This window comes from Prorops nasuta, unplaced genomic scaffold, assembly GCF_024137725.1.
Source record: "Prorops nasuta isolate Cenicafe-Biocafe unplaced genomic scaffold, Cenicafe_Pnas_1.2 PNAS00021, whole genome shotgun sequence".
NCBI classification, from domain to species: Eukaryota; Metazoa; Arthropoda; class Insecta; order Hymenoptera; family Bethylidae; genus Prorops; species Prorops nasuta.
This window is the reverse complement of record NW_027116818.1, coordinates 810974-825171: the sequence shown is the minus strand read 5'-3', so window position 1 is coordinate 825171 and position 14198 is coordinate 810974. Positions and strand designations below refer to the sequence as shown.

Below are 14198 nucleotides of genomic sequence, written 5' to 3'. Positions count from 1 at the left end.
GGTCACGTAACTCTCTTAGCTGGTATCGTCTTATTCGAGTGTGTAAATTATTCTGAAAGCATGGGCAAGCACGTACAACTAGAGCTAGTGTCATTACCATTGACCGTAGTAATGCATACCAGACGGTAATACAAGATTTCCTATGTTATGTTACGAATTCGCATTCACTCTGACTTTCCCAATACACTATAACACTTGTGCAATTAATTTCTGTCCAATCCTAAAACTTGCTAATTAATAAGTATCTATGAAATCTCCGACCCTTAAAGAAAAATCCTTTCAATTAAAATATTTTTAATTCTAAAATTTTGTAATTATTCTCTTTTCTTAAAAAGGACACCTAGCATACATTCTCCTTTGAGAAACATCAGAATTCAACTGCACATACTAATAAGAACCTTTGAACTGTAGCATCGCTTCACGAATCTCCCGAAGGTCAAATAAGTTATATCGTGTATCGAATAAATCTAAAGAAATTTCATAAAAATGGACAAAATATTAAGGAGTTTGAAAGCTTTCTTTTTTAATGCAGAAAATTGAGAAATAAAAGTTTTCCTTTGGTGTATAGTTACAAAAGATCACAAAGGAGCATCGAGATCATTTTATTTAATATGCGCCGGTCCTTTCCCGCGTCTTAATCAATAAGGTTCTTGCAAAGCTGTTATTTTCGAATAACGATAGGAAGAAGTGAAATATATCGGGTAATGCATATCGGGTATCGCGGTATGCCAAAACGCAGTGCAAAATTCACTTGGCTGGAAGTTCTCGCATGAATGAGAATCGACTCGAGGGGGGGGGGGGGGGGAGGTAAAGAAAAAAGCTTTTATTTCGATGGAAAAGAAAGAAAGAAATGCGAAAACGGCCTGCGGCTTCTCCATTTACAGTTAGGTTTCGCCTGCTTCCTTTTTCTTATGGCCGCAAGAGGAATTTCGCATCTCAAGGCAACCCTTGCTTTCATCCCCAGCAGCCCAGTATCTATACTATGCTATGGATGTATATATAATACATCCTTCTCAAATACATCTTCGTCAGTCACGCTATGCCCGCTATTAGGTAAGTCCAATGCTCTTCAGTGTGCAGGCCTATATTATATATATATATATATATATATATATATAGGGACCGCCAGATAAAGTTGATCAAGGCGAAAAATTTCTAAAAAAACGATGGCGTACAATCGGCATGTGATTAGTTGTTAATATAGGCAAAGTGAGATTACTTTCGATATTAAGCTAGGCTTCATTTTTAGGTTCTTCATACATGTTCCTTAAAAGAGTTTAGCCAAGAAAATCCTAAACATCCCGATCGAACGTTTTCCAACAAATTGCGCCAAGCCAGATCTACGCGATACTTACAGACATTTCGAACGTTTAAATTCTTCGGCTTAAACCCCTTCGATACTAAAATGCGTACCAGCTATTCACTCGACTACATCCGAGGGAACCACGCCAACGCATACCAAGACGATCTACAAAAATATACTAGCAAACGCCTCGCTCGCGAGCAACCAATTGCACCATTAAATATCTCTTTAAAGCAAAAACCCTGCGCTTTTAACGCGAACCTTTGCCGAAAGAAACAGAATAATAATAATAGTATAGCAATTTTGCGTAATTAGGTTAACGCGCGCAGAAAGGGTAATTGTTTTTAGTTACAATAGCGATTCGTAGAAACAATCGTAAATATTTATTATCGAATCTATTTTAGACCATTGCGCATCGGGGACAAGTATACTATGTGGAAAGCAACAAAAGCCTTTTGCAAAAAACCTCTTTTTTGGCTTGGAATAACTGAGCGACCGGATGTACAAAATGTAAAAGTTTATCGAGACTAGTGAATATTCTTTAGTCCACAGAACGGGATTTGCTTTTGTAGGAAAACGGATCTCTCGAGCTATCTTATTGGCGATTCCTTTTGCAAATGGAGCGTGACCCATTTCAGGGTCAGTAACTTGGGTATCCCTAGACACACCAACGCACGGAAATGACCTATCCAGCTGCCCGAACGCACGCAGAATCCCTCCCAGGTTCAAAGGTCATTCAACGTGTTCCAAAAATTCTGCTCAATTGTTAACGCGAATTTACCAGTCTCACGCGTCAATGATCAGGATTTTCACGAATATTTTTCTTCTAATTTGCAAGGGTTTAATTGCAATCGATAATTGCGCGTTGCCAACCATTTCAATGGCTTCCACATTTCTATAGGATTTTTTTGTTAGAAAAATTGCAATTACCAAGGATACAAATGCGTTCGTTATAATGTTTTGTGTTTTATTGCTGGAAGAGAAACGTATATATATAGCTGCGTCGCTTGTGCTATAATGTCAGCGATGTCAATAACGCATCCCCATTTCAGTGTGTCGTCCCCGCGTAAATATACCATCAACACTCGACCTTTTTTTCACGCTGGAAAAATACTTCAGAGGCTTCTCTCCCACGCGACGACTTTGATGAAAAAAAAAAGAGAGCGTTCTAAATTCTCTAGAAAATACTATTTCTTCCATTAACATCGGGAGAGGAATTTCGTGAAACTTATCCAAATGCTTAAATACGCGTAAAACTTTGATAATGCAATTTTTTATATATTTTACATATATAAAAATACGGCTCGTAATCAGATGAGTCTGTGTGTGTGTGCGCGCGAAGCGGATTCTGCTCCACTTTATTGACATCGGTATTACGCTCGTTCCAAACAAAAATTATTCATGAAAATCCTGCTGTTGGAAGCATCACGAAGCATGGATTAAAGGTCTGCGAGGATTTTCCTAGGGAAAGCTTTTACGGGCAAGCTGAAAGATCGTATCTCCAGTGTGTTTCGCGACTACTGAGCGAGTTAAAATATCTGTCACTCTGTAAAAAAGTGGGGTATTACTCTTACCAAATGCGAGAAGAAACTCAAGTACAGCGAGTGAACTGCTCTTCGACGTAAAATGAATATCTTATTCTCCATTATAATATGATTTAGAGGAAATTTGTATTTTCTTCCACCTCGGTGCAATATTTCATCCGACTTACGCTACTCTTGCCAAAATTCCTCGCTTTTCTCAGAAAATTTTCCAATAGAAGTCGTCACTCGCACTTATAGTTCATTATTATTGACGAGGGTAAACGTTATATTTAAATGATTATCCAATACATCCGACTAAAAGATGGGTACTCGCTTTATTTTATAATTAAAAAAATTATTACAACGTTATATAAAGTCATCTCTTTTTTATATTCTCATTCAGCAAATTGGATTAAAGCAGAGATTATCAGTGGACTTTTGAAAGAAACACGAGTGTACGCAGAAAGTTCTCTATTTTTCGTGATTTCTATACGTTTCGTGCTGCACTGGCAACGCGATTCAACCTGTGTTAATTATCTCTACATTAGTCGAATTCCAGTTATTCACGCTATCCTGTTTATTAACAGTTACAGAGAGTATAACAGAGTAATAATTGCATAGAGCAAAGCGTCTACAAATAGAGATTCACCGAGCGAGATTCAAGGTATTAAATGGCATTTCGCTGCAGCGGATATTGCCAAAGGGTTGAGCTTTGGAGACGAGATGTGCTCTCTCGCACAAATACACACACAGAACCAGATACTCTTACCTAGTAGAAATACTCGTGCAAATATCCTATCGCAGACAGTGACCGATGAACCGAAGAACGTTCTGAAAAACTTATCCATCACTATTATCTCGTGAACAACTACGGGATGAAAAAAACTAATTTAAACTCGAAACAACCGTGAAGAGAAGACAAAAAGTTCGCTACACCTAGAAATTCGCTACTGGCTCTCTCGAGCAAAATGTCGAAGCGTAGACTTCTATTGCAATAATAATACCTTTTGACACTTTTCGTGATACGAATCAGCGATAATGAAGAATCTTATCGAACACTTTAGACTTTAAAGCGATATTGAAGATATAGTTCCAATAGAATCGAAGATATCCGAGTACAAGAAAGCTCTTTAAAACGCTCTTATATAACTTGCGAATATTTTCGAGAGACGAGTGCAACGTGGTGTTAAAAAACGATGAGGTTTTCCATGATGTTTCGGATTGTCCAGATGAGATACCCCAATCGATTTATGGTATTATTATTCGTCTTGTGACGTAGTCGTGATTCGAGAAGGGAGCATAATTTGCATCGTGTTGCTAACCCAGAGGGAAATCACGAGCGAGTCGATGTATGCTATATAGGACTATATATAGATAGAGATGGCGTACATAGGTACGCGTGAGTACGCGTGACGCCAGGAGTGCGACGAGGTGCTAATGGGTACCCACGTGAACGTGCTGCTTAATATGATTGACAGCACGAATGAGTAACTATCGTCTGAGCTACAGAGAGAAGCTTTCCCAGTTCCCCAGCTAGACAGGCACCATTGCTATATGCACACGTGCTTCTTGACTCTACTTAGCAATCTAATCTTTCCTCCCCTAAATTCAATAACCTATGTCTCACTTCATCGAAGACCTTAAGAAACCGAAGCTTTCTCCAGAAAAGTTTTATTCTGCTTTAATCGCTAAGATGTATGTAACTTTTGAGATTGGTCGATTGAAACATTGAAAGGACCAAATTTGCTGTTTAAGAGGGTACATTTATAATTATGTATTTATCTACCATTGTTATACGTTACAGTGTGCCTCGATAAAGTTTAATTTGCATTTTTCTATCTTTTACATTGTATTTCAAGTAGTTCCTTCAAGTTACCTTTCAAACTGCATGTGGATATGGATCCGGAAAGTGTCCTGGCGTGATTTGTTACGGCCAGCAATAAAGGGGTGGTGGAGAACTGAAAAGTCTTGGACTTGGGCACGGATCGATTCTGCAGCACGTAACTACGAGCACGGCGTCGAAAGATCGGCGAGTCGAGAAACGAGTCGTCGTACTGTGGCATTTTATCTTTTCACTGACACCAAGTACCGCTTCACAGTCGTTTCTTCATCCTTCGGTACAATTTATTTCATGTTTTTTCTTTCCACCTCCACTTTACACCTTAACAGTAATGATAACAACAGTAAGAGATTCCTATCAATAACCAAACAAGAAACGCTTCGATTAAACGCGTTTAAATTGGAATAATAATTAAGTATTTGGCAGAGAATCGAACGAAAGAGAGCTGTGATACTACGAGGGAAATGTAAGCTGAGAGAAATTTCGTAATAGCTTTAGAATGGAGAAAGGTGTATTAGCTGTACTATTTATTTGTCTTTTCTCGGTGAGTTTTGGCCTATTGGCCAAGTGGCAAAATAGAAATCGCCTGGAACTGTTGAAAGGATTGCTAAATATACTGCAAGTATAGACTCTGTGCGAATTTCAGGTGGTCTCGATTACTCCTATATAGAAGAGTATACTTACCGTGGGGGTGTGTCTATTTTCACGCGACTCTATTCCCTCACCGATTTCTACGCTCATAATCCTTCAGCTTTCCGTGGTTCCCCCTTTATTTACCGCATCGATCATAGATCGTAATCGGATCAAACTCTCGCGATACTATATACCAGTGTCCAAAAATCGTTAGACTCCGAAGCGTAGCACGGTTGGTGTCAGGAACGTTCCTGCCACGTTATTGGAACATTTCTGGAATGTTTTTAACGCCTCTTTGCCACATGGGTACGAGATCCACTTTGCAACACGATTAAATAAGTTAAGCTTGAAAGATTCCTCGACAAAGTTTGGTCGATAAGCGAGGGTGGATTAAATGACTACGGCGTTAATGAGGATTCGCTCGAACGATTATATTTATCAGAGGCGGGAGAATATATCCCAAGTTTGGGGCTTCTTGAGGTTGAACGTTTACTTGCACGGTAAACGATCCACGATTACTGGAGCGAGAACACCTTCGGAAACTCGTTGCACGGTACACCGAGCATAAAGCACGAGCTACTTTTTTTACCCAGCTTAATCACCGTGCGGATTATCGAACTTTTTCGCACGCTTTTATATCCATTCGAAGGAAAACTCGAAAAACGTGAGGCCGATTTTCAAGTTCAATACAGAGAACTCTCGTATAAAACATTCCCATTCAATTCTTCCAAAGCTAACTTTCCAGCACCGATCTAGCGATCCAGCTTTCGATCGACGAACGATCACGTGACCAACCGTTCCGCGAAAATCCAACGCGAGATTGAAATCTCCCCATAAAAACAACAATTATTAACAGCGATGAACTTGCGACCCAGTTTCGCGACAGCCTCCATCTTGGATGAACCGGCTTCGTTATTTTTGGACCTGGATGGACCATTACCGTCTCGCACGAATTTATAGCCTACACGGAAAATTCTTCTTTTCCCATTTCGATCGTCGTAAAACAGCTTACACGATCCTTAACGCGCGAGTCGTTAAACTGAAATTTATCAACGATTGCCAATTCTCGATGAATATACCAAAGGAGAAAATTATATACTCTGGAATATATTCCTCGGAGCACCTTTTATTGTTTCAGCGTCGCTTATCGCGTTTCTGGTAAACCAGAGGCGCAACCACTGCGAGCAAATTTCTTCAAAACACTGTCACTATCACGAAATAATCTATCTGCTCGATGCAACCGCTGTAACTGCCATGTGATCTGTTAACCAATCGAGCCTTGGTCGTACATTACGCAGTATATATGTACCACTCCGTTCTTCCAGATCGCCGAGTAACATCCAGTAATTCTCAAACAAGCCCCGCTGGCAAAGATAATATTTTGTTCCCGTTAAAGAAAAAGAAAGAACAAAAAACAGGAAAAAGCCTTCAACGATAAACCAAGTGCAGAGCACTTTGGATTTTCATATGGAAGTGTCCGCTATGTTAGGCGATTCGGTGGAAATTAATTCTTTTTGGAAGAAACGCGACTGACCAGTCTGCACACGCGGAACGAATCGACTATTCACGGTCCCCGCGCGCTTCCAGTTGCATAATTAATTAGTGGAACCGGCTCGTGCTCGCAGCTCAAAGAAAGTCATCCTGGCCAACTTCCATTATCTCCCTTTCCTAATCTTCCTTTCCGAAAAGTTTCTCACTGCTTCGCGCGAATGTTAAAAATTCACTGGTCACTCTCATTGCAATCGTACGCAGCTTCCACTCTGTTTGTTCTCGTTGGTGGCAGAACGCTTTAACGAAGAATAAGCGGTGATGAAGTTGAGTAAAGTTGAATCGAGATAGCAACGCAGGAGTAAAAGGCAGATTCGATGGAATTGTAGACAATGTGGAGTGAGATGGCAGTAACTCGCTCGCGAATCGGAGGTGGACTGTCGTGGACCGGGCAGCGCAGGATCGCCCGGTAGGTAATACAAGTCTTGTCTATTTTAACGGGTCAGAAGGAGAGTTGGTGTGAGAGTATTTTCGTGGTAGAAGGGGCTCAAAAAGAACTTTTGCGCCTAACCCTAACACGACGTCTATCGTCATTGATCCAACCAACGACAGAATATATTTATTTGCGCAGTATGCCAACTCTATATCCGACTACTTTTCTCCCCACTGTCATTGTCATTTCTGTTGCGCAATCTTCGTCTTCGTCACTTTGAATCTTTCCTTCTCATTTGCTCCTATTTTAAAGTCAGGCTTAGTCTCTTCTTTACACATCTTCCAATAAACCTTATAATTCTCTAACATTTCCACACATATTTGGATTGAGAAAAACCTTATCTCTTTTCTTACTGGTGAAAGAATTTTTAAGCTTTTGTTAAAGTAATGATTTTTTTTTTCTGAAACAATAATAAACAGTTTATTAATTTAATCTTAAACGTGCTTGATTCGAGTAGTTTATAATTTATTTTATTGTAATATGTATACTGATTTTGATATTTTCCTGTATGCAGAACTTTGTTTTCTTCTTTATGAAAGATTAAGAGGAATGATGTGTATGCTGGAAAAAATACGACAAGCGTTTTATTATGAGCCCGTGCAGTGCACGTAGTACAAAAACCAAGTGTTTGCGATTCGATGGAAAAGTTTTGTGCAAACATTGGTGGGGCACGGTTGCTCGATGGGCACGTGGGATCGAATTAATCAGTTGGGTGAATGCCAAAACGAATGCAACTAATGAAAAATCAAATAACGAAATCCTATCGTGGACCAACATGGGCCAAGCTGTTACGTTCGGGAAAGCTACGAGAGGGTCATTGATCAAATAAGAACGTGCCGTTGAAGGGTACATTAATAAAGAGCAATATTGCAACGTTTTTTCTTTAATAGATATTATTTCAAGCCTTATAGACACTTATGATCGAATAATTATAATCGATTGTGTCAAAAGTATAAAGACAAATCACTATTTAACGTTTGCAGCAATAATTCAGTGGATATAGAACAGCTTCATTGGCCATTTGACGTCTTGCTTTCTCAAAGAAAGCTTCAACTGGCACACAATACGTTGTATCGACGATCTCCGACGTCACACACACAGCTTGCACACAAATCTAAATTAATTCCTGCAACAATAACGTCTCTGACCAATGGCAGAAAATTGCTTTATTTACCCTCGGCTACAACAGTCTTTCCCACAATTCCACGCCATTATTACTGGCGAGATAAAAAAAACTTCCCTTAATACCGAGCCATTCATAATTCATGTTATAAATTCTAGCATCGAGTAATTGCACCGGTGTATTTCTTCAAAGCTCTGGTATAAATATTTCTCATTTTCCAGTTTACATTTTCAATGTTGGACCATTCCAGTGTGTAAATAAAATACTGGCTGGTAGAAATTATAGCATCTTATAGAAAGTTTATTTTAACGAGCGTTTTTATAGCGATATTCATTTCATTCTCGGTAATAATACCGAGAGTTCTGAATGGGTGCTTAGTAGAAAGAAGCCAGGCACAATAGACACAATAGCAGCAATACGAAGGGGATACGCTAATATAGTTCGATCTCGCTCGTATTTCATATAGCGTAATCAGAGGTCGTCTATAAAATGAAAGGGCTTAAAGCATCCTTCCAACGTAAAACTTATTTCAGGCTGATTCAAATCCATTCTCGATTAAATGCAACTTTAACAAGCTTTAACTCCAATGAGAGAACATATTCTAATTAGAGATTGGAAGTTCATTATTCAAGTCCTCTCGTCTTCCAAATACCTTCGATCCAATGCGATTTAATTCATCATCTCTTTGACGCAAGAAAGAGAGAGAGGGAGAGAGAGTATTCTATATGGCAGAGATTAAAGGTTAATTATTATCAATTTGTTAATTGAATTTCAAATTTTCATCGACCTACGAATCCCTGCCTCTATAAATTTTCTGGTATAAGAAATTCGTATGTGGATGATGAAGGTCTTTTTTTACTTACCGACACCCTCATTGATCGCTGGAAAATTCAATAATCCTCTCGCGAACATTCTCCCTTCGATAACGAGATTCTTTTTAATGGACCGCTGTTATGCAGAGGATCTAGCACATCGTACCATAATTTCTACCAGCAGCCACTTGATCCACTTCAGAAATTGCATTTCATTTTCATTCTGTGGCAGTACAGAATCTCTTCAGCTATATATCCTCGCGATACTGTTAAATTCCATTGATGAGATAGCATAATTATTTTATGCTATAGGAAAACGAATGCTATGAATTCGCTCGACATGAATATTTATCAAGACGTTTATCGAACGCAGCGCCCCCCCCCCCCCCTCAGTTTGGTTGTATGGCTTAGAATCGCTTTCCTCGTGGAAGACTAATTAGGCAGTTTTTGCAAATTTGCTAAAAGCAACAAACTGCTAACAGAGCTTTAAAGTTTGCTCCAACTTTCATCATTGATTTTATTTACCGAATGCTTTGAACTCTTCTTCCTTATAACTTATTCCAGTAGATCAGCCAGGGTGTTAGAAATTATCCTTCAACCCAGTTGCAGTATGTGCTTAATCGATATTCCAAGGACTATCACTTCCTTTAGCTGTAACAACGAGATTTGGGTTTAAATAATCGTTATGTTTGGTTAATAATCACTATAATAATGTTTTATCAAAATTTGTTTATCTTTGCACAAATTACTTCCTTGTTTCTGCTCGCTGCATCTCTCGAGGTCGCTGGTATTACTCACCCTAACCTCACCAATGGCCACAGTCGGATTTTATTTTAACGAAGAGAAACCTTCTTCGTGCTATGATTTCAGTCACCAACAAATCAAGTCGAATTAAACACAATTACTCGGGACAGATGATGCGGGGTACTGTCTGATTGGTGCTGGTTATACGGCAAATTGATCAAACCGAGTTTACTTCAATATATTTCTCACTCCAGCGTTTTGTCTCTTCGAGGTCAGATCAAAGCACGCAAATGCGAACTCTGATAAGGTACACCTGTTACTGACGTTTATCAGAATAGAATCAGAAAACTGTAAATACACCTGACACACTTCCCCCATTTTATTAGAAAGCATAACGAGTAAACAAATGTAATAATAGAAAGAGAAGACTGTTATCGTCGTTTAAAAAATTAGTCAGAATAATCGAGTGAAGTGTGACTGTTGAATAATTATTCTTAATACAATTATGAAGAAATTTGTTGATCCGGACAGAATCGATCTCTTGATATACTAACGATGAGAGGTGTTGTCAGCAAGAGAGAACAAGGTGGTAGAAGAAAAAAGTTGATGGTACAATTGGCTGGACAATATATAGTACTCATTGCTATAGCTCCGTAAGGTAGGCGTTGTTCCAAGGGTGCGAATTCAAGCTAGAAAACCCGTGCTACGAGCAGCTGCTTCAATTGCGTTTACTTGATTATAATAACGCGTGCACAGTTTATTGACACACTCTGCAGGCTGCCGGGTATTATTACCACTACCGGATTTTGCCGCGAAACGCCCCATTCCGTTCCGTTCCTTTTTGAAAAGGCACACACACACACACATCGAAGCCAAAGGTATGACACAGCCAGACACAGCCTTGGATTTGAAGGAATCTGCGAAGAAACGAAAATTGGCAACATTGCACGTTTACTTTCATCTTCGTTACCCGCGTTTTCTCACAGAAAAATATCATTTTTTGTAATAATGCTCGAATTCTTCTATTTACATTTGTTTAGTGATTTTTTCTCATCATTTTTAAGTTTACCAAGCTTGGGATTCATGTATCACATGAATTTTTCTCTTCCTCCTTATCATTTCTTATTACAGAACAATCACTTCTCACTGATGGATCTCTTGTTTTTTACATCATTCATATTGTTTGTCAGTTGTATTACATCAATGCGTATAAGTCAATGAAACTTTAAATTCCAGTTTTAAAGGATCTTGGTCAAATGGTGTCAATCCGGTTTGAGCTATTTTTGCGCTCGATGTTTTCGAGAACGTGTTTGTAAAGATAGTCATGGAAATATGAATGTGTGAAAAAAGTTTCACGAGTGGTTGAACACTCGTTACAGTTCTGGATGTCAGGGCTAAAAAGGGTTAAGGCATGCTCGCTTTGTCAGAAAGCGCATGATGCATATGCTTTTGACGTTTCGCGTCCGGTGTTTCAAAAGAACAATTTGTTTAAGAGTTGAAAAAAAGCAAGGGAGAAAGGATGAGACCGGCGGTTTGGATGATAATACCGGCTTTTTAGTGGCTTGGTGAACGTGGAGGAAGCAAGTGTTTAATAGAGGAAAAACAAGGGATGAGAGGAGGGTGCGAGGGAGGATACAGCATACCCTCAAGTATTACTAGCTTACTCCCAACGTCAGTCACCTCGAGTAGCCACTTACCTCCTTGTTTATCCGACTTTAGCGTGGAGGCCATTTCTGCCCGTTTATACCACGATTAAGAACCACAACACTATCTCACCATTTTCACGAGCAATGGCATCACGAACCATGCACACACCATTCACTCCGCGGTGTTTTCACTCCAATGTAAACCAAAAGTACACCGCTACATCTTTTGGTTTGTCGGCCATCTTTTGATTTTCAGCGATCTGCCCTGCCATCTCCCAGCCTGACCGACAACTTCATCCTCTCATTGACAATATGGCAGCCAGCCTGTCAATCGCGTGACATTTTATTTCAGTTTTATCTGTTGGCACCCGGTGCCGTAGACTAGCTATCTTCTTCAGGACCAGTATTTCCAGGACACGTGATATCAAGAATAGTGTGCTTTTACGGTTACTCCGTCGTAGGCTGCCCAGAAGCTGGAAAATAGCGATCAAACGAAAATTGGAGACCAAGGTGGTGGTGGTGGTGGTGGTGGTGTTGCGATTGAACAACCCAGCCTCCTCAAGTACAGCCATTCATAAAAGTCATTTGTAAACACATACGTATGTGAAGTACAGTCTGTACCAAAAATAACATTTTCCATCTATCGATAAGCCTTCAGCAGCGCAAATATCAGACTAATCATTGTTGTACCTGTCAACAGTCAAATAATTTAGTACAATATTTGAAATTGTATTAATAAGCTTAGATTCTTTGTAAAAGCTGTATAAAAGTTTGTAGAATCAACAGAAAATTTTACAAAGGACTTGTTATAATTAATCATTATAAATAACAGCAAATATATTTTGTGTACCTCTCTTTATTTTTCTCTCTCTCTCTCTCTCTCTCTCTCTGCTACTCATTAAGTTCTTTTGAGAGATTTCTTTTAAGAATTTATCGTATCTGATTAGAACGCAAGTTTAGCGTTATTTATATATCAATAACTAATTGATAAATAAGTAAATACCAAAGAAAAATGGGGAATTCTGGACTGAAGCAACATTATGAAACAGCGAAAAAAACTGGTACGTTAAATTTGACATTAAGGAAACTCGATGAATTTCCAGCGAATTTACACTCTTTGGCACCAGTGTTACGTACATTGGATATCTCGGAAAATAAATTTGTAAATATTCCGGATTCTATTAAGGATTTTACAGTGTTAAAACAGCTCAATATAAGTCACAATAAACTAATGGCATTACCAGAATCTCTCGGCCATCTTGAAAAATTAGAAATTTTGAATTTAAGTTCGAACATGATAAAACGACTGCCATGTTCGTTGTCGTACTTGTCGAATCTGAAGCAGATCAACCTGTCAGACAACGAAATCTCCGAATTTCCTCTCATGCTTTGTGGCTTGAAACATTTGAGCATTTTAGACCTTAGCAAAAATCGGCTCGTAGCCATTCCAGCAGAAGCCTCGGCGTTAAATGTAACTGAACTAAATCTTAACCAAAATCAAATATCAACGATATCTGATGCAATCGCAGAATGTCCTCGTTTGAAGACGCTACGACTGGAAGAAAATTGTCTCCAACTAAACGCAATACCCACGCAAATTCTTAAAGATTCAAAAATTTCTGTGCTAGCGCTTGAAGGGAACCTTTTTGGAATGAAAGAGTTTGCTGATTTAGATGGTTATGATTGTTATATGGAACGTTACACGGCTGTAAAGAAAAAAATGTTCTAACAAATTCAATTTTTTTTTTCATTCATTGCAAAACATGTTGTTTACCTGCTGGACATGCACTTCGAGTTACTTCAATTTATGCTTGATACTTCATAATTTTTAACAATCAAGTCTATTAATTAGCACTTAATGATACAGTGTTCTTGTATGTATGGGTGTACAAAAATAAATTGAAAAGTTAATCAAAGCTATGTTGTACAAGTATTAATAAGCATAATTGAAACAAGCTTAGTTTACCGTCGATTTTATATTATACATTTTGAACAATGTACAATTACTCCTTATCAAATGTATTCTGCAAATATGTATTTAATAATTCAGTAATTCTTTATTATATTATATTATATAATAAATTATATATTTATTATATGCAAATTTCGTAATTTCCTGTTTGTTTTCCATTAGCGATAATTTTTTTTTTCATTATTTATATGCAATATTTTTTAAATCCAGCAAGGGCTAATTTTACGTAAAAATGACAGTTTTTCGCACGCCTAATAATGTCCCATATACCACTGAAATAAAAACTGAGTAATATCATCATAACTTCAAAGGAAAAAGGATTGTAATTATTGTTCATGCATTTTTCATTTATTTTAATCTGCTATTTCTTTTTAAAGACTGACAAACTATGAAAAGATCCTGGATTATTAGAACAGAATTATCTATGTATAACTTTTTTATTAAAAAAAATATTCGGCAGACGAGATGTACTACTCTAATATCTATATATTTAACTTTAAAATTTGAGCTGAAATCTTAAAAATACAGATACTTTAAATCAATTCTGTCAAAAATGTTAATTACTCAATAGCCTGAAAAGCTTTTAAAGGTGTCTCGTTAATTGTTTATATTATGTCTACA

At 38.1% G+C, this 14198-nt stretch overlaps 2 protein-coding genes across 9 annotated transcripts in view; one reads left to right on the top strand and one right to left on the bottom strand.

Annotated features, from left to right (window-relative positions):
- The window catches only part of LOC136780859 (guanine nucleotide-releasing factor 2-like), a 40865-nt gene extending 29026 nt beyond the window's left edge, over positions 1-11839 (bottom strand). For 3 of the 8 annotated variants that reach the window (XM_066739409.1, XM_066739411.1, XM_066739412.1), the window contains exons 1-2: positions 5351-7225; positions 4703-4987 (exon numbers count right to left, since the gene is read on the bottom strand). In XM_066739409.1, the coding sequence (XP_066595506.1) occupies positions 4703-4889 (187 nt within the window). In that variant the 5' untranslated portion in view covers positions 4890-4987; positions 5351-7225. Of the gene's footprint in view, positions 1-3595; positions 3935-4702; positions 4988-5350; positions 7226-9266; positions 9867-9964; positions 10273-10460; positions 10877-11656 lie in introns of those variants that run through there. The other 5 variants (XM_066739414.1, XM_066739415.1, XM_066739416.1 and 2 more) reach the window with 5 other exon arrangements.
- Positions 11840-12612: 773 nt separating this feature from the next.
- LOC136780862 (leucine-rich repeat-containing protein 57) lies at positions 12613-13649 on the top strand. The gene has a single exon (XM_066739423.1). The coding sequence runs from the start codon at positions 12618-12620 to the stop codon at positions 13332-13334; it is 717 nt and encodes a 238-aa protein (XP_066595520.1). The 5' UTR covers positions 12613-12617; the 3' UTR covers positions 13335-13649.
- Positions 13650-14198: the final 549 nt, after the last annotated feature.

Bases quoted from the DNA above. Each gene is read 5' to 3' on its own strand.
- LOC136780862 (XM_066739423.1), top strand. From the start codon at position 12,618: ATGGGGAATTCTGGACTGAAGCAACATTATGAAACAGCGAAAAAAACT.